Below are 20,914 nucleotides of genomic sequence, written 5' to 3' on the forward strand. Positions count from 1 at the left end.
CACTAATAGACTGATTTTGTTTCAATAGTGATTGGCCAACTGAACGCTCTCTGAAGTACCTGTGCCCACAGACGCCACAGAGGTATGTTGTGTGTGGTTGTGTTTGCACATTGTGAATGTCAGTTATACTGGGGGTAGAAAGATGGCACATTTGAGAGCCCACGTCATACTGTGACAAGAAAGCTTGGTTGGTGAAAACAGCATTTTACATGTTTATTGCAAGGCAAAACTTGACATTCAGTATATTGAGGTGAATTCTGACAACAGTGCTCATGTTTTAATAAAAATTACTTTACATAGATTAGTAGACACATTTTCTTTTGAACAAGTCCAAATGCAATATTTCAAGCTCCTACTGCCTAACACCTGAGTACACGCATTCACTTTGAGTGTCGTCCGTCTGTCTTGGTGACCAATTGGGCCTGAATTCCTTCAGAGCAGCGTAATGGAGGTTGTCTGAATCTTGGTTGTTCTGTTAATGAAATATAATTTTGCCATAGTCACTGTATAAATACACGTCACTCACATACATGAATTGTACACACTGACAGCAGCACCTGTGCAATTGATCACATTGATACAACAGCTCAAGGATGTTTGTGCTTAACAAACTGGCCATTTACAACATACTGTAGGAAGGAACAACCCATAACATTTAGTTCATGTTGACATACCCACATATTCATTGACTTGTGTCAAAAATGTTCTGATTGGGAACCTTGGACCAAAGATCATGCAGATGGAATTTCATTTTAATAATCGTACCAAACTAGATTAATTTACAAAGATGTTGTTTTTTTCATCCCCAATAGGTACAACGATTGTATTCATTTATTGGTGGAAAACCTCAAAAAATACTTACCCCTGCATTTGGACTCAAGGAAGCTGAAGATTGTGAGTCTGGTTAAGAAAAACAACATTAACATTAGATTTCATATTATAAGCTGGTGGCAAATGGACTGATTACTTTAACGTCTTGATTTTATGTGTTATATACAACTGATATGATGGAAATACCCTAAAATAGCATATCAGCTTGCATAAAGCATGTATAAAGATACACACTAAAACCACCACATACTGTGATACCTGCAATTTTTAACAGAGTGAAGTCTCAATCATACGGCCACTTAACTTAATAGTCAGGCTGAACTGACATCAGAAAATTTAATGTTGGTTGACTCTGATAATTGCACCAACTTTGAACAGCTGCACCTCCATTATTAAGAAGAATAATACACTATAAAAAGTAAACAATGAAAGTTGGCTTACCCGTACATCCGCATCTGTGTCTTTTTTTCAATGTATATGCTGCATACGCCAGTAAAACCACTAGGATGGTGCTGAATGTCAAAGCTCCAATCAAGCAATACACCAAGACAGAATAGTCACCCTTTCCTGCAAACACAGATGATAGGAGACACGACAGAGCGGTAGACTATTAAGAAGGCATTAAACATAACTGATATCCATATGAAACATTTACTTACGCTCTGAATCCAACTTTTTCTCCTCCCCAAACAGCATGTGTCCACACGAAGCAATAGCACAGTAGGTCCCAGCATGAGAAAGATTCAGGCTTTTCATTGGCAAGTTGTAGACACAGGTGTGTGTTTGTGTGTTGTTTTTCCTCCCGCACTGATCGTTCCTGCCTCCATGGGTGTACATGAGTCCTGGATGCAATCCTTCGGAGTGTCTGAACCAGTAAACACTGTGTTCTCCATCACAGATCCCAGTGTGTGCGGTACAGTTCACAGAGCCTCCTGGCTGGATGCTCTCAGATGCTGACTGATGAACCAATGCAGGGATGTTCAAACCTGAACCCTTCACACTGACAGTAATGCCCTCTGCAAATTCAAAGTCATACACATAGCAACCTGTGCAGTAGTAAGTAGCTGAGTCTGAAATGCGCAAATCCGAGATTGTCAAGTGATTATTGCCATTTCCTGTGTCCAGGGCGAGGCGAGAATCGTTCTTGAATTCATTTTGAAAGATGCCACTTTTATCACGTTTAAAGTAGGTAGAGAGGAGCCGTGGTTTCTGCCCCAGAGTTTGCTTATACCAGTAAAACATCACTGCATCACCTCTATAGAAGCAGTGCAGGGTCACGTTGTCACCTCGATTAGCTGATAGAAAACCACTGTCTTGACGGACATATGTAGACGTTTTCCAAACAGTCGATGGCGCTAAAGGGAAAAGAGATCCAGAGAGAGTACATATAATTCAATTACCATATTGTCTATGTGTAAAATCTGCAATTGTAATAAAAAGAAAACGTACCTATTCTGCCCAAGAACAGATAAGTCAGACACAAAGCAAACCACATGGTGTTCATCGTGTTTCAATTCTGTATTGAATGAATGGCATCTCAAACGCTTCCCACTCTTCAGAGGGAGGACTCTCTTTTTGATTGGCTAATAGGAACATCAGCTGGTCTGAAACAATGAACACATGATCACTGCTGTTTTGAATGCAGTCCGCTGACAGAGACCAACAAATCTCTTTTTTATGAATCATCAGTGTTTAAAAGCATTTGTGATTGCTATGCAAAAGCCCCAATTAAATAACTGTAGCTATGTTTATAGACTGACTGAGAGAAACAACCGATGCCATGATGCAGTTACTGCCGGACCAATTAGCACTTTTTGATATTGCTGTGTTGGTGTTGGTGTTGGTTCTGGATTAGCATAACTAACTGTGGCTGTCAATAGTGAAGCAAGTCAAATTCATCTTCAAAATAAGAGCTTTACATTGCACCCCATTGGAATTTTGAACGGGGGGCTTTTAATTTGAAAGTAGCGATCATTAGTAACTTGCCGCTACGACAACAAGCGGACAACGAAAACAGCTACGGAGACCAAGGAGACGCTAGCATGTCCAGTTGCCCATCTTGACGTCCGCAGATGAAGTGATGGACTGACTGCTGTGATCAGCTGTTTCCTGGTTTTAAAACTCCCATCTCGCCCAACTGCACTTCATCGGCTCAGATTTACATAGCAATGGAGGTGGAGAAAAGTGTATCCTCCGAGGCAATAAATTGGCAGACCAAAACAGACCCCCAATTTACTGCCTTAAAAACAGACATTGCCATCCCAATAACCATGCTGCTCGCATGACCAACAGAAGTGTTTTCTTTGCAGTGGTCACTGTAGTTGCAGCAAGTAGCTGGCAATGCTCATGACGTTACCTGGGGAAGGTTTACTGTTGCAGCTGTTTGGTTGGTTTGGTTTGAGTCAGTCAGGGTGAAACAAAACACTTCTGTGAGAGAACATGATAAGCAGTCTAAACTATCCGCAAATGGTTACTCCCTCGGCAAGGCTGTTCTCGAAGGGTTTTGGCAATACAGTTACACTACCAAAAAACAATGCAATAATTATGTACATTAATGTCACATTGTTCTTATATGTTCTTGTCATTATTCTATTAAACCCTGGTTTAGTCATCAGACTCTGATTTATTGATATAATCCACTAAAATATCCTGTGTGTTGGGCTGGTACTATGTAGCTTTTGCGCACGAAAACATTGCAGAGACTTCCTATATGAAACCACAGAGACAAAGACAGCAAAGGGTCCTGCAGAAACATGACCAAGTATGCTGAGAGCTATTGAGAGACACCTCTGACTGTCGAACTCACAGAGGTCTAAGATAGTACCTAACATCGTATCTCTGGGCTGCCGTACAATCAGCACAATGCATAACAGTAAACAACCTCGGAAGACATTCGGGAAATGCATTTATCAGTACACTTCATGAGTCCACTGACTGTCTGACAGACATGTTTAAAACTTGCATTCAGATATCATGTGTAGGCGGGTTTGGTTTACCACCCTGCTGTGAGAAGCTCGGCCCTACTGAGTCACATCCGCATCAACCTTGCTTGATGTTGTCAAGGGTTTGCACTCAAAATTCAGAGTGTATAATCTGCCAAAAGCACTTGAGATGTGTTTTAGATAGTTATAGTGTTGTTGCTAAGAGTTATATTTGCTCTTTAATTGCTTTTGAAGTAGTAACATTCTCACTCTCTGTAAAGATTGGCGTTTTCACATTCTCTTGTGCACTTCCTCAAGCTTTCTTCCTCTTTCTCTCACTCGCTTACCTCAAGAGAGTCCTACCTCTAGCTCTGAGCGAATGAAGAGGGGAAACACTGCAAGAGACAAATTGCACCAGACAGAGGAAAACATTTTTTTTTTTTTTTTCTGAAGCGCAAAATGTGCTCTCTCATGGCATCAACTCATGTATGACCAGAAAAAGAGATATCTTTGCGACTGCGTATCAACCATTCACTGGGAGTATTCAATAGACGGGTGTGGCCTGTCATGACCTGTTGTTTAAGATGCATTTTTGGTTTGCAAAATAATTTCCGTGTTGCATCCTTTTAGCAGTGCAGCACTGAAACACGTACAGTTTCTCTGCAGGTCCACCAATATGGTTGCTGATTTTATTTTTAAAGGCAATTTTCCACTGTGAGCAGTCCTTCATGTGTCAGAGCCCACAGAGACCACAGTGTGTGTGGTTGTGTTTGTCCGTTGTAAACAACAGCTATAGTGAGAGGTGAGAAGCAGCACATAGTTCATACTGTACAAAGAAATCCTTGTCACTGAAAGCAATGTTCTAAAAGTTTATTGCAGGGCAAAACTTTATATACAACATGAGGTGAAATCTGGCAGCAGTGCTCGTGTTTAGATGGAATTATTTTGCATAGAATGGTCAACACAATGTTTTTTACACAGAAACGATATAAACGCAATATTTCCTGCTTCTACTGCCTCACACTGGAGTCCACACACTCACTTTGGATGTCGTCCTGTCATGTTGATCTGTAGACCTTGTGTTCCCACAAAGACAGCATAATGCATTCTGTCTGAATCTTAACAATCCTGCTGATAAAATGTCACTTTTACACCTGCACTAATCACAATGACGTCACAGCACTTATAAAATAATACCTCTGTGCTTGAGAAATTGGCCATTTTGCATTGGTGTTTCTTTTTCTTATCTCCTACACCAGCCATTCCCAACTTTATCAATGACCCGACCCAGTCTGAAATGGGAAATGATTTTGGGCTTTTGCATAAACTTTTAGGACTCTGTTCCCCTCAGTGACGTAATGAAAGATAGGTCTGCTCTGAAATCAAGACTTCTGTGCTCTGCAATGCTGCCTACTGACCTTAATCTGCACAACTGGGTGTTGGTTTAGGACAATAGGTGGCTCACATAACAATGGGAAACCTTCAAATGGCTCAGTTTACCACAAAATGACAACAGAAAATCTGAAGATGTCAATTTTGTTGCTTATAATATTTGCAACTGATAAACCATGGAGTAAAAACTATTTAATAAGTTGAGGTCTGTGTATCACAGCCATATGGCACTTTCATCTACTGTCTTAGGTAAAATAATATTTACAAAAGCCATGTTATACTTTTAAAAGCCAGTATGAATTCATATCATGTAACCCTAACCTTGCGCAAAGACAAATATGAAACAGCTCTACTGCTTTACACTGAAGTACACACATTCACTCCAGGTGTTGTCTCTCGGTCGTCTCCGTCTGTTGACCCTGTTCTCACTTGAAACATTCTCATAGTCATTGTCTTCATTTTGGTAACCCTGTTAAGGAAAAAAAAAACAATATCAGCAACAACAGTCACAAAATATTTAGTCTATTTTAATGGTAACATATTCAGTTGTCTCCATAGCAAATACCTCCTGAGTTGTTGTTGAGGGAGATGAAAATCTGCTGCGAGACTCTGAAAAGCAAATTGAAAATGTTACCATAATGTCATGTTCAGAAAATACACATTATCGATAAAAATATGACCATTACCTGCACGAAGGCAACTGTGTTTTCTGTTCGTCATGCACATTAAGAAAGCAATTGAAACACACAGAGTGGTGGAGAATGCTGAGCTGCCAGTTAAGAAATACACCAAGACAGGAGAGTCTCCATCATCTGTAGATCCAGTCAAGAGGAGACATTACAGAGCTTTCAGTCAGGTTCATCTGAGATTAAATATGAAGTATTATTCTTAGAAATAAATGACAGCCTGATGAAAGTTCCTTACCCTTAATGTCCAGCTTGGTCCCGTTTCCAAACAGCATGTGTCCACATGAGGCAACAGCACAGTAGTAGGTCCCAGCATGAGAAGGATTCAGGCTCTTCATTGATAAGTTGTAGACGCAGGTGTGTGTTTGTGTGTTGTCTTTCCTCTCACACTGATCATTCCTGCCTCCATGGGTGTAAATGAGCCCTGGATGAGATTCTTGAGATTGTTTGAACCAGTAAACACTGTGTTCTCCATCACAGGTCCCAGTGTGTACTGTACAGTTCAGATTCACAGAGCCTCCTGGCTGGATGATCCCAGATGCTGGCTGATGGACTGAAGCTGAGATGTTCAATCCTGGGCTCTTTACATGGATAACAATGCCCTCTATAAAGTTATACACATATGAAGAGCCACCTATGCAGTAATAAGTACCTGTATCTGAAATGTCCAAATATGAGATCTTCAGGTGATTTTTACCACGGCTAATTTCCAGTTTCAAGCGTTGATCATTCATAAATTCACCAAACAGAGTTGCATTTTTGCCACGCTTATACGCTTTAGACAGAGGTCGTGGCTTCTGTCCTGGAGCTTGTTTATACCAGTACAACGTCACTGCTGAACCATCTTCATAGAAACATTCTAAAGTCACAGGTTCACCTTCGCTTACTGATATGAAACGCAAAGATGATGACAGTGTTAGAGCAGTCACATCAGCTGAGGAGAAAATGGAGAACAAAAAAATGCAGTTTTTTTCATACCATACTGTAACACACAGAACAGAACATATCAAAAATCGTCACAGGTGATATGCAGTCGCAAAAGATAGAACTTACCCACTGTCCACAAAAGCAAACACGTCACATGCAAAGCAAACATCGGAGGTGTCATGTTGTCGAAATTGCCGTTGCTGTTTGAGGGAATGTCTGTACGTTCACTTCTTTTCATGGACAAGATTGTTTTTGATTGGCCAATCAGAAGTGACTCTCAATGATCACATGACCAGTGCAGCCTGTAGTGTTATTTTTGGTATTTTGAAAAAGAATTCACAACAACAAAACGAATCAAAAGACAATTTGGAAAGATTAGAAACTCATGTAGACGCATGTAGAAAATAGTTTACACAGGTAATGTTTTATATCCAGTTTTGTTTAGTTTGTACACAAGACAGATAGGACTTTCTTCAGTGGTTATGAGAAAAATACTGAATCATCATCTGTATCAATAAAAGGGGCCCCGTATTTTTTTTATTAGTGTTAAATACACAAAATGTAAAGCATCTGAAATGTCTGACTGGTTTGAGTTCACACTTCAAACGGTTGTGGCTGGAATGTGTTGTGAAGGAGGGACAAGTCAGACCATGCACAGCCCCCTTTTGACCCGTCTTGCATGACAGTATGTGAACTGAGACTGTTGTTTCTGACTGACTTTAGAAGACAAACATTGCATGTGTTTTTAAAGTAATATGTGCATATTACATTTTTAATTGACTAATTCTGCATTAAAATGATGACTTCACCCTTGTCATGCGTGGTTGTTTAATGGTTTGTACATCAACAGCAAAGGAAGCTTGACAACAGGAACCGTAGTGTTTATTTGCTCTATTCGTGCAGCGTTATAGCAGTATCTGCCCCAAACAGCCACAGTACAGTACAGTAAAGTTTACTGTACACATTAGTATTGATCCCACTAGTGTACTCTCAACGCTTGTAATGCGCCATCTCTGATTGGTTGGCTTTGTTGGTTGCGTTCTCAAACAGTGGCATTGGTCATGTGTTTCAGACGGTGTCTGGGCTGTAGTTTTGTAAGGATACACGCCAACATCTTTAGTCCTCCCGGTCTGATGCCACTCCCAACTGGGTCACTTATCCCGGCTCGTCACTCTCTTGAGTTAGCCTTGGTTACTTTCCCATTCTGCTTATACCAAAAAAACATTATTCCACTGTCAGCCTCATAAAAAAAACATTGTAATGACACACTGTCGCCATTGTTTTATCACTTTAAACCACTCTCCTGATGCATAAATGAGGACAATTTAAGATCAGTCGTCAGAGCGGAAAAGAAGAGAAGGGAGGAAGAATATGAATGCAGTGATAGAACTTTATTGCAAAGCTTTGACATTGCAATATCAATGATTAAGCCTAAGCAAATGTTATAAAACTGGAATAAGATTCTACAGCCATAGCTGTCCAAAAGCTGTTCAAACATTTCACGGACAACCACAAATAGAAACCCCATGGTGACACTAGATAAAGAGTCAGGGAATCGTCAAAGTCAGTAGGTTTGAAACTATGGGGACCATGAATCTCTGCACCAAATTTTGAACCAGTCTGACGAAGAATTCCATGTAATAGTTACTGAGACATGAAGCATGCATCCAAGACTGCCAAGCTCACGAAAGCACCATAGGAGAAGTCAGGGGAGAGTCGGTATGAGTCATCCTCTGGGGACAATGACTGCAACATTGCCCTCCACTGAACCATGCCACTAGCATGGCTATAAATATACTTATCTTTGCACTTTGCAGCTAATGCTGCTTGTTAAGTTACATGAGGGTGTGTATTGTTTTAGCTGTTCTCCCGAGCACACACATAAAGGCAACCGTTGGATTGGGATGGTCTGATAGGCTGAAGCGCAACACTTATGTGGGAGGGTATGAGCAGTTCAGACTTGTGCCACCCACAATACAGTCATAAAGCATTCGAAATGAGAAATGATGACAAAAAACAAAATATCAAATTATTGACTGCGGATACATTTATACTACATAGATGTTAGAAGTAGATTACTAATGTTTATTAAACCCTCTTTTAGCTTTTGAACACTGATTTGTGGACATAATCGTCTAAAATATTCTCGCCATTGGACTCATACTGTGTGACTGCCATGTATGAAAACACTGCAGAGGCTTCCTGTTTGAAACCACAGAGACAATAGAGGGCAAAGGGTCCTAGAGAAGTATACAACCAAGCTCATCTTTGTCAGCCAACCATACAGAGGTTTCAAATGATGTACATGTACACTTGTAACCTGACCAGCTCGTTCCCACCATGTTTAAAACTTGTATTCAGATATAACGTGTTGGCAGGGTCTTGTTGTCACCCAGCTATGAGTTACATCTGTATCGGTCACTCTCAATGATGAAGATTTTCACTTTGTAAAATAAAGTGATCTATAACCTCCTTTCAGTAGTACAGCACTAATAGACTGATTTTGTTTCAATAGTAATGGCCAACTGAAAGCTCTCTGCAGTGCCTGAGCCCACAGATACCACAGAGATATGTTGTGTGTGGTTGTGTTTGTGCATTGTACATGTCAGTTATATTTGGGGTAGAGAAATGGCACATTTAAAAGCCCACATCATACTGTGACGAGAACACTTGGTGGGTGAAAACAGCGTTTTACATGTTTATTGCAAGGCAAAACTTTACATTCAGTATACTGAGATGAAATCTGACAGCAGTGTTCATTTAATAAAAAATGACTTTACATAGATTAGTAGACACATTTTCTTCTAAACAAGTCCAAATGCAATATTTCAAGCTCCTACTGCCTAACACCTGAGTACACGCATTCACTTTGAATGTCGTCCGTCTGTCTTGGTGACCAATTGGGCCTGAATTCCTTCAGAGCAGCATAATGGAGGTTGTCTGAATCTTGGTTATTCTGTTAATGAAATATAATTGTAATGTTGTCACTCTATGAATACACATCACTTGTCTGACAAATACATGAATTGTACACACCTACACAAGCACCTGCACAATTGATCACATTGATACAACAGCTCAAGAAGCACCTTTGTGTTCGACAAATTAACCATTTACAATATACTGTAGGAGCAAACAACCCATAACACTTTGCTGATATTGACATACCCACATACAATATTTCAGTGACTTCAAAAATATTCTGATTGGGAACATTGGAACAAGGATCATGCGGACAGAATTTCATTTTGGGGTGAACTGTTAAACGTTCCTGCGGTGTTAAAACGCATGCTAGCTACTGTATGCAGTATGTCAGAGTAATCGTACCAAATCGGATCAATTTGCACAGGTGTTGCTTTTCTTTCATCCCCTATTGGTCTTTATCATAGTGTGATAGACATTGATTTATTGATGCAATACCTCAAAAAAATACTTACCCCTGCATTTGGACTCAAGGAAGCAGAAGATTGTGATTCTGGTTAAGTAAAACAACAATAAAAAGCTTAAGAATTCATATAATAAGCTGGTGGAGAGTAGACGACTATTTTACGTCTTGATTTTATCTGTTATATACAACTGACATGATGGAAATACCCTGAAATAGCATATCAGTATTAGATTAATGCATAAAGATACATACTAAAACCACCTCATACAGTAACACCTGCACTATTTAACAGAATGAAGCCGCTATCATATTAAGTTCATAGTCAAGTTGAACGTCAAAATTAACATCAGAAAATCTGATGTTGGTTGACTTTGACAATCGTATCGACTTTGACTGGCTGCACCTCCGTTATTACGAACAATAAACTATGAAAATTAAAAAATGAAAGTTGGCTTACCTGTGCGTCCACATCCGTTTCTTTTGTTCAGTGTATATGCTGCATATGCCAGTAAAACCACCAGGATGGTGCTCAATGTCAAAACTCCAGTCAAGCAATACACCAAGACAGAAGAGTCACCCTTTCCTGCAAAAACAGATGATAGGAGACATGAAAGCACGGTAGACTATTAAGGAGGCACTCAACATAATTTATATCCATATGAAACATCTTTCATCATGTTACTTACGCTTTGAAGGCATCCTCTTCTCCACCCCGAAAAGTATGTGTCCACATGAGGCAACAGCACAGTAGGTCCCAGCATGAGAACGATTCAGGCTCTTCGTTGGCAAGTTGTAGACACAGGTGTGTGTTTGTGTGTTGTTTTTACTCCCGCACTGATCGTTCCTGCCTCCATGGGTGTACATGAGTCCTGGATGCAATCCTTCTGAGTGTCTGAACCAGTAAACACTGTGTTCTTCATCACAGATCCCAGTGTGTGCGGTACAGTTCACAGAGCCTCCTGGCTGGATGCTCTCAGATGCTGACTGGTGAACCAAAGCGGGGATGTTCAAACCTGAACCCTTCACACTGACAGTAAAGCCCTCTACAAATTCAAAAGCATACTTATAGCCAGTTGTGCAGTAGTAAGTAGCTGAGTCTGAAATGCGCAAATCCGAGATTGTCAAGTGATTATTGCCATTTCCTGTGTCCAGGGCGAAGCGAGAATCGCTCTTGAATTCGTTCTGAAAGACGCCACCTTTGTCATCTTTATAGTAGGTAGAGAGGAGCAGTGGTTTCTGCCCCAGAGTTTGCTTATACCAGTAAAACATCGCTGCATCACCTGTATAGGAGCACTGCAGGGTCACGTTGTCACCTAGATTAGCTGACACAAAACCACTGTCTTGACGGACATATGTAGACGCTTTCAGAACAGTCATCGGTGCTAAAGGGAAAAGAAATCCAGAAAGAGCACATATAATTCAATTATCATCTTGTCTATGTGTAAAATCTGCAATCTTAATAAAAATCAAGTTACCTATTCTGCCCAAGAACAGGCAAGTCACACACAAAGCAAACCACATGGTGTTCATCGTGTTCCAATTCTGTGTCGAATGAATCGCATCTCAATACGTTTTCCACTCTTCAGAGGGAGGACTCTCTTTTTGATTGGCTAATAGGAACATCAGCTGGTTTTGAAGCAATGAACACATGATCACTGCTGTTTTGTATGTAGTGCACTGAGGGAGACCAATGAGGTCAAACTAGTCGCTTTTTTATAATTCCTCAGTGTTAAAAAGCAGAACTGGGCCTTCTGTACCGCCCCCCACCACCACCACCAAAAAATATGTGGCGTCACTGGCCATTTTCAAGCTTTAGGCAAAATATTTTGCTGTTCCATATTAAAAATTGCGTTCTTCTACTTCAGCACACAACCACACACACGCACACAGCCACAGCCACACATGCAGCCACACACACACACACAGCCACACACTATCGGACGCCAGGTAGACAGTCACTTTATGAACAATCATTTAACAAGTGTGTGGAAACAAAATGCAACCGGTTCAATGAGATGCAACACTGTAGCAAAACCAGCAATAAAATATCACTTCCACTTGCCAATGACATTCAAACAACAAGCACTCCCAGCAGTAGGGCCTCTTGCGTCGAACTGGCCCTGTAAGCCAAGTGTAACATTCCCAGATGCTAGCCTGAAAGTGGCACGCATAGCCTGCTTTTGCAGGTTGATTGAACTCGAGGAGTTCGAGCATTGGGCTTTTTTTTTTTTTTTTTAACAATGTCCATCTTTTCATTAAATGGTTGTCTTGAAAAGGGCACTGACAATAAATCTGCGATGATATCATCTTCACCTGTTGCCATTTTCAATCACAACTCGTTAGTTAAGCTAGGTCTTAAGCGGGCCTCCTGACCATCAAGTCAAAGGACGTGAAAATGCAAGACGTCACTGGACGCCTGCTAGCTGGCCTCGGTGTTGCCAACTTGAAATCTGATTGGTTAAAGCAACAGTTTCATTGCCACTTTCTTTAAGCTACAGATGCCAACATTATTGATTCTGCGGGTGTCAAGGCAGATTTCTTTGACCCTGGCAACACTTGATGGCTGCAATATGATCGGATAGAAGATAGAATTTAACACATATTCCTGGAAAAAAAATGTATATATATTAAACCATAAGACAGTGATTCTGATAGTGTTTAGGCCAGCAGACAAAAAAATGTGTTTCAGGTACCATCACTGAAAGTGACCATTTGCGTTTCTTGTGTCATCGCATTGCGACCCAGGGGGAAAAGGCTGGAAAAATACCGACATGGATGATTACACTTCTGCCTGAAGTAGATGAGTGTTATTTGAGTCTGAAACAAAGTGCTGGATTAGCAATAAAAAACTGACATTACCATCCCAAGAACCAAGAAGCTAGCATGTCCCAAAGAAGTATTTTCTTTGCAGCGGCCATTGTGGTTGAGGCAAGTAGGTGGCGATGCTCATGACATTACCTGGGGGTGGTATATTGTTGCCTCTCCCAGGCACGTATACTGTTGCCACTGTTTGGTCGGTTTGATTTGACCAGTCAGGCTGAAACAAAAGACTTGTATGAGAGAGCATGATAAGCAGTGCTAGACTGAAAATGGCCACTCCCTCGGCCTGGTTTTGAGGTGTTTTGGCAGCGCAGTTAAAATACCCAAAACGATAATTATATACATGAATGTCACATAGTTTGTATATGTTCTTGTCATTATTTCCTTAAACCCTGTTTTAGTCTTTAGGCTCTGATTTATTAATCAAATTTATTTAAAAATCCACTAAAATAGCCTGCGTGTTGGGCCTGTACTGTGTGACTGCTGTGCACGAAAATACTGCAGAGACTTCCGATTTTAAACCACAGAGACAAAGACAGCAAAGGGTCCTGCAGAAACATGACCAAATACGCTGAGAGCTATTGAGAGACACCTTTGATTGTTGAACACACAGAGGCCCAAGACAGCACCTAACATCTCTGGGCTGTGGCGTACAATCAGCACAATGCGTAACAGTAAACAACCTTAGAAAACGTTTGGGAAATGCATTTAGTCCACTGACTGTCTGACAGACACGTTCAAAACTTGCATTCAGATATCATGAGTAGGCGGGTCTGGTTACCACCCTGCTGTGAGAAGCTCGGCCCTACTGAGTCACATCCGCATCAACCATGATTGGTGTTGTCAAGGGTTTGCACTCAAAATTCAGAGTCTGTCGAAGGCACTTGAGATGTGTTTAAGCCACTTATAGTGTTGTTGGCTTTCTCACATTCTCTTGCCCACTTCCTCAGGCTCTTTCTTCCTCGTTCTCTCACTTGTTTACCTAAAGAGAGTCCCACCTCTAGCTCTGAGCGAATGAAGAGGGGAAATACTGTGAGAGACAGATTGCACCAGACAAAGGGAAACCTTTTCTTTGAACGAGTGCAAAACGTGCTCTCTCGTGGCATCAACTCATGTATGACCAGGAAATGAGACATCCTTGCGAATGAGCGTCAACCAGTCAGTGTGTCATGACCTGTTGTTTTAGATTATCATGTGCATCTTTGGTTTGTAAAATAAAGTTACGTGTTGCATCCTTTTAGCAGTGCAGCACTGAAACGCGTACAGTTTCTCTGCAGGTCCACCAACATGGTCGCCGATTTTCTTTTAATGGTAATTTTCCACTGTGAACGCTCCTTCACGTGTTAGAGCCCACAGAGACCACAGAGTGTGTGGTTGTGTTTGTCCGTTGTAAACAACAGTTTGTTTTTTTTAGTGACAGTTGAATAGCAGCACATAGGTCATACTGTACAAAGAAATCGTGGTCACTGAAACCAATGTTGTACAAGTTTATTGCAGGGCAAAAATACAACATGAAGTGAGATCTGACAGCAGTGCTCATGTTCAGAAGGAGTTACTTTGCACAGAATGGTCGACACAATGTTTTTACACAGAAACAAGTTATAAATGCAGTATTTCCTGCTTCTACTGCCTCACACTGGAGTTCACACACTCACTTTGGATGTCGTCCTCTCATGTTGATCTGTTGACCTTGTGTTCCCACAAAGAAAGCATAATGCATTCTGTATGAATTTTAACAGTCCTGTTAATAAAATGTCATTTTTACAGCAACACCTGCACAATGCATTGATCACAATGATACAACAGCACTTATAAAATAGTACCTCTGTGCTTGACAAATTGGCCATTGTGCAATGGTATTTACTGTTCTTATCCCCTATACCAGCCACTCCCAACTTTATCAATGACCTGACCCCATTTGAAATTGAAAATTATTTTTGGCCTTTTGCCTAAACTTTTGATTAGGACTCTGTTCCCCTTAGCGACGTTATGAATGATAGGGACGATTTTTTGTCAATGTCTGCTCCCAAATCAAGTCAAGTTGTTTCTGCCCTAGAGTTTGCTTATACCAGTAAAACATCACTGCTTCACCTGTAGAGAAGCAACTTTTGTTGCCTGAACTTAACCAAGGATTTTTGTTGCTTAAACCTAGCCAAGTATTGTTGTTGCTTAAACCTTACTAAAAAATTTTGGTGCCTGAACCTACCAAGTATTTCTGATGCTTAAATCTTGCCAAGGATTTTTGTTGCCTAAACCTTGCAAGTTATTGTTGTTGCCCGAAACCTATCCAGTGATTTTTGTTGCCTAAGCTAGCCAAGGATTTGTATTGCCTAAATTTAGCCAAGTATTTGTGTTGCCCAAACCTAGCCTAGTTGTTTTGTTGCTTAAACCTAAGGGTTTTTGTTGCTCAATCCTAGCCAAATATTCCTGTTTCATAAACCCCATCAAGTATTTCATTTGCCTAAACCTAGCCAAGTTATTTGTTGCCTAAACCTAACCAATAATTTCTGTTGCTTAAACCTAGCCAAGTATTTTTGTTGCTTAAACCTAACCAAGGATTTGTGTTGCCTAAACCTAACCTAGTATTTTTGTTGCATAAACCTAGCGATTTATTTTTGTTGCCCAATCTGATCCAAGGATTTTTGTTGCCTAAAGCTAGCCAAGTATTTGTGTTGCCTAAACCTAGCCAAGTACTTTTGTTGCCTGAACCTAACCAAGGATTTCTATTGCTTAAATCTAGTCAATATTTTTTGTTGCCTAAGCTTAGCTTCTTTTGTTGACTAAACTTAGCTATTCATTGTTGTGGCTTAAACCTAACCAAACGCCTCAACAACAAAACAAATGTTATATGAAAGTAAATGTGAACTTTTAAGTGGAAATTATAAGTGAAAAGTACAACAGTTTGTTCCCAGCAGGTCACAAACCCTCGATTTCTCAGATCAATTCTTACTTTCATTCCTCCATAAATGCTTGCTCCAGATGCAGACTTTATCAATTATTATGAAAATGTATATACGAAAAGTGCTATACAAATATTGATTGATTGATTGATTGATTGATTGATTCCAGGAACAATGAGACACAAAGGTATGACATCACAACGGCATGACTGGTCAGATTTATTGACAGCCCTGAGTGACATTAATCATGATGCTCAAGTAACAACACCAACATGGTGATATCAGATAAACCCACATGTGGCTAATTTTGCTTAAACAGTGTTTTTTTTCAGTACATTTGCCACACTCCTTACAAAAAAAAATTTCAGTGCCCCTGATTGCATGATACAATAGTCAGTGGAAAACCTTTGTGCTAGTACAACTGTCTGTCAGGCAGACATGCTATACTACTGTGGGTGGACATGAGATGTTTGGTCTAACAACAATGTGAGCTCATTACTGCCCCAGCATGGCTGGTCCTGAGGGTGCATATGCACAAATGTTCTAGAATAAGTAGCTATTATTTTAGTAGTTTGGGATGATTCAGCTCCATTATAGCTTTTATTACTTCAACTAATCATAATGACTGATTACAGTTATGCTTAGTGGCTGCTGTGCATGAAAAAAAAAACGTCAGACTTCCTGTTTGAACCATGAAGATAGAGCGGAGGAGAGTCAAAAAATACATGACCAAAGTCTAGTGAGCACTAATCTTTGGCTGACAACCACACTGAGGCACAAAAAAAAAGATCCTCTCACCTCTGGGTTTAAGGTATGCGATCAGCACATTTACAGTAAACGAGTTACAAAGGAAGACACGTCACTTGTGGTGGGCGCTCGCTATCGGAGAGATTGGCTTGTGCTGCATGCAACATCAGATGTCGGTGGGTCTTTGCATCACCCTGCTGTGAGAAGGCTGTGCATGATAGCATGCCTCGAATGTGTCACGTCCAAATCAAATATGCTTAAAGGTTGCAATGCCACCAATTATAGCCCACAAACACCAACCAAATAAAATGAGCTGTGTTAAAGGGAAACAGGAAGCCTTTCGCATTGGCTATAAACTTTATTCTCATGTCCGTTTTCCTCCATCAAGTAGCTTTGCCCACAGTCACCTCTGACATCAGTTATGTGTGGTTGCTTGTTTGCACGTTGTTGACTACAAGTGTGTAGGTGTGGAAACATGGCACCTCGATCACATCAAAGAAACGTGGCCTTGCTGTAGCTGGGGGAACGTGTTTAATTGGTGCATGGCAAGGTGCATTGGTGCATTCATCCTCAGGAGATGAAATCATTTATTGAGTACAAATGAAACAGCCCACTTCTAGACCCTCACGCCGGAGTAAACACAGCTGTCGTCTCTCTGCCTCGCTGATTTGTTGGCCTTGTTCGTCCTCACAGAAGCATAATGGAGGTTGTCTACGTCTTGGTAACCCTGGGAAAAGAATATGAAAGGGTTAAATGCCCAGTACATGTCTCCTGACTGATACAGATATGTGTGATCATCTGTTTAGTCTAATGCAAACCACAAAAAAAAGAAGTGCAAAAGTCACTTGCTTTGCCGAGACTGTGAGAAAGGTGTTAACTCTCCTGTTGTGGTTTTTGAAACTAAATATAATTTTTAAAAAATGATAAAAATGAAGGAAAAATCGATACCAACAACAGCAACGGGTGAAACTCACCTCTGCGCTGGGAGCCGATGCAGACGAGGATCTTTCTCGAGGGTCTGGTTGTGGAAAAAAACAACAAAAGGCTGCTTTAACATTCATGATACTTTTCATGAGAAGAATATTCCTTTTGACTTAAATGGATAACTTAAAGTGATGAAACAGTTAATCTGATTTTAGGGTTTTCTATTCAAACACTGGCAACTACTACATAACATCAGCCAATCATATATGAGGACTTTTACAATTTAATAAGGATACTGCTTTCACTTCTCAGCTCCAAGTAAGCAATATTGGTATTTATGATTTGAAATGCATTGATTTTTTGTACTGATGATGTTTGCAGCTGATAAAACAAAAGGTATTATTTTATCTTATCGGCTGTCATCCAAGGATTTTAGAGTTATCTCTACTGTATACTATATACCGAATATATTCCATGATATGTGTCTAACAGTAGCTAACTATATATTTTTTTAACATTTTGGCCAGTTATCTGTATCATTATCACAACTGAATGGATATCCTTGTCCTGGCTTTACTCGCTTTTCACAAACTGGCAATAGAAAAGCGAATCAGCAGCTAGTTTGACTCGGCTCGGCCAAAAGTGCCGGTAGAAAAATGGCATGAGCAATTTCCCTTGATGCGCTCAAGGAAAATGTAGATGTTCAAGTCACGTGGTGGATTTGATAGTAGGTATTACTGTCTAAATTTGGTTAACATAAAGACTCACATCATTTGATTGTGCTTCAATAGCACAAAGATTGACAGACACCATCAATTTATGGAATTACATTTTAGCCTACCTGTGCTGTTTCTCTTGTACATTGTGTATGTCGTATAAGCCAGTAAAACAATCAGGATGGTGGTGAATGCCAAAGCTCCGCTCAAGAAATACACCAAGACAGGAGATTCTTCATTGTCTGCAAATGAACATTAGGAGAAATGGCAGAATTGTTCATCATTTTCAAATATAGATTAGTGTATGACACAGTCTTTGTTGGCATGTTACTTGCCTTCAAAGTCCAGTTTGGTCCCGTTTCCAAACAGCATGTGTCCACATGAGGCAACAGCACAGTAGTAGGTCCCAGCATGAGAAAGATTCAGGATCTTCATTGATAAGTTGTAGACACAGGTGTGTGTTTGTGTGTTGTTTTCTCTTTCACACTGATCATTCCTGCCTCCATGGGTGTAAATGAGTCCTGGATGAGAATCTGGAGACTGTTTGAACCAGTAAACACTGTGTTCTCCATCACAGGTCCCAGTGTGTACTGTACAGTTCAGAGTCACAGAGCCTCCTGGCTGGATGTTCCCAGATGCTGACTGATGGACTGAAGCTGAGATGTTCAATCCTGGGCTCTTTACATGGATAACAATGCCCTCTATAAAGTTATACACATATGAAGAGCCACCTATGCAGTAATAAGTACCTGTATCTGAAATGTCCAAATATGAGATCTTCAGGTGATTTTTACCACGGCTAATTTCCAGTTTCAAGCGTTGATCATTCATGAATTCACCAAACAGAGTTGCATTTTTGCCACGCTTATACGCTTTAGACAGAGGTTGTGGTTTCTGTCCTGGGGATTGTTTATACCAGTACAACGTCACTGCTGAACCATCTCCATAGGAACATTCTAAACTCACAGGTTCACCTTCGCTTACTGATATGAAACGCAAAGATGATGACAGTGTTAGAGCAGTCACATCAGCTGAGGAGAAAATGGAGAACAAACAAATGCAGTTTTTTTATACCATACTGTAACACACAGAAGAGAACATATCAAAAATCGTCACAGGTAATGTGCAATCGCAAAAGATAGAACTTACCCACTGTCCACAAAAGCAAACACGTCACATGCAAAGCAAACATCGGAGGTGTCATGTTGTCGAAATTGCTGTTGCTGTTTGAGGGAATGTCTGTACGTTCACTTCTTTTCATGGACAAGATTCTTTTTGATTGGCCAATCAGAAGTGACTCTCAATGATCACATGACCAGTGCAGCCTGTAGTGTTATTTTTGGTATTTTGAAAAATACTGAATCATCGTCTGTATCAATAAAAGGGGCCCCATATTTTTTTATTAGTGTTAAATACACAAAATGTAAAGCATCTGAAACGTCTGACTGGTTTGAGTTCACACTTCAAACGGTTGTGGCTGGAATGTGTTGTGAAGGAGGGACAAGTCAGACCATGCACAGTCCCCTTTTGACCCATCTTGCATGACAGTATGTGAACTGAGACTGTTGTTTCTGACTGACTTTAGAAGACAAACATTACATGTGTGTTGAAGTAAAATGTGCATATTACATTTTTAATCTATTAATTCTGCATTAAAATGACGACTCGACCCTCGTCATGCGTGGTTCTTTAATGGTTTGTACATCAACAGCGAAGCAAGCTTGACAACAGGAAACGTTGTGTTTATTTGCTCTACTTGTGCAGCCCCAAACAGCCACAGTACAGTGCAGTAAAGTTTACTGTACACGTTAGTATTGGTCCCATCCCAACTCTCGCAATGCGCCATCTCTGATTGGTTCGCTTTGCTGGTTGCGCTCTCAAACAGTAGCATTGGTCATGTGTTTTCGGCGGTGTCTGGGCTGTAGTTTTGCAGTTTTTGTAGTTTTTCTTTAGTCCTCCCGGTCTGACGCTGCTCCCAACTGGGTGACTTATCCCGGCTCATCATTGTCTTGAGTTAGCCTTGGTTACTTTCCCAGATTCTTCTTATACCAAAAAAACATTATTCCACTGTAAGCCTCATAAAAAACATTGTAATGACACACTATCTTCATTATTTCATCACTTAAAACCACTCTCCTGATGCATAAATTAGGACAATTTAAGATCAGTCGTCAGAGTGGAAAAGAAGAGAAGGGAGGAAAAAAATGAATGCAATGATAAAACTTTATTGCAAAGCTTCGACATTGCAATATAAATGATTAAGCCTAAGCAAACGTTATAAAACTGGAATAAGATTCTACAGCCATAGCTGTCCAAAAGCTGTTCAAACATTTCACGGACAACCACAAATCGAAACCCCATGGTGACACTAGATAAAGAGTCAGGGGATCGTCAAAGTCAGTAGGTTTGAAACTACGGGACCATGAATCTCTGCACCAAATTTTGAACCAGTCCAACAAAGTATTCCATGTAATAGTTACCGAGACATGAAGCATGCATCCAAGACTGCCAAGCTCACGAAAGCACCATAGGAGAAGTCAGGGGAGATTCGGTATGAGTCATCCTCTGGGGACAATGACTGCAACATTGCCCTCCACTGAGCCATGCCACTAGCATGGCTATATATATACTCATCTTTGCACTTTGCAGCTAATGCTGCTTG

General features: G+C 40.5%; 4 protein-coding genes across 4 annotated transcripts; all 4 read right to left on the reverse strand.

Moving 5' to 3' along the window:
- Positions 1–78: 78 nt before the first annotated feature.
- LOC119027885 lies at positions 79–2,351 on the reverse strand. Its single transcript, XM_037113400.1, has 5 exons — positions 2,281–2,351; positions 1,491–2,186; positions 1,273–1,398; positions 863–900; positions 79–472 (listed from the first exon to the last, which is right to left on the reverse strand). Exons 1-5 carry the CDS (start codon positions 2,333–2,335, stop codon positions 353–355), a joined length of 1,035 nt encoding a protein of 344 aa, XP_036969295.1. The 5' UTR covers positions 2,336–2,351; the 3' UTR covers positions 79–352.
- Positions 2,352–5,468: 3,117 nt separating this feature from the next.
- On the reverse strand, positions 5,469–6,938 carry LOC119027423. Its single transcript, XM_037112604.1, has 5 exons — positions 6,884–6,938; positions 6,069–6,764; positions 5,831–5,956; positions 5,710–5,753; positions 5,469–5,613 (listed from the first exon to the last, which is right to left on the reverse strand). Exons 1-5 carry the CDS (start codon positions 6,936–6,938, stop codon positions 5,494–5,496), a joined length of 1,041 nt encoding a protein of 346 aa, XP_036968499.1. The 3' UTR covers positions 5,469–5,493.
- A 2,505-nt stretch (positions 6,939–9,443) lies between these two features.
- Positions 9,444–11,682, reverse strand: LOC119027449. The gene is made up of 5 exons (XM_037112654.1): positions 11,621–11,682; positions 10,832–11,527; positions 10,603–10,728; positions 10,195–10,232; positions 9,444–9,713 (listed from the first exon to the last, which is right to left on the reverse strand). Exons 1-5 carry the CDS (start codon positions 11,673–11,675, stop codon positions 9,594–9,596), a joined length of 1,035 nt encoding a protein of 344 aa, XP_036968549.1. The 5' UTR covers positions 11,676–11,682; the 3' UTR covers positions 9,444–9,593.
- A 4,439-nt stretch (positions 11,683–16,121) lies between these two features.
- LOC119027874 lies at positions 16,122–19,464 on the reverse strand. The gene is made up of 5 exons (XM_037113391.1): positions 19,402–19,464; positions 18,588–19,283; positions 18,378–18,494; positions 17,587–17,630; positions 16,122–17,339 (listed from the first exon to the last, which is right to left on the reverse strand). Exons 1-5 carry the CDS (start codon positions 19,454–19,456, stop codon positions 17,229–17,231), a joined length of 1,023 nt encoding a protein of 340 aa, XP_036969286.1. The 5' UTR covers positions 19,457–19,464; the 3' UTR covers positions 16,122–17,228.
- Between the last annotated feature and the right edge of the window lie 1,450 nt (positions 19,465–20,914).

The sequence above is a fragment of the Acanthopagrus latus genome, chromosome 10 (assembly GCF_904848185.1).
Source record: "Acanthopagrus latus isolate v.2019 chromosome 10, fAcaLat1.1, whole genome shotgun sequence".
Taxonomy (NCBI): domain Eukaryota; kingdom Metazoa; phylum Chordata; class Actinopteri; order Spariformes; family Sparidae; genus Acanthopagrus; species Acanthopagrus latus.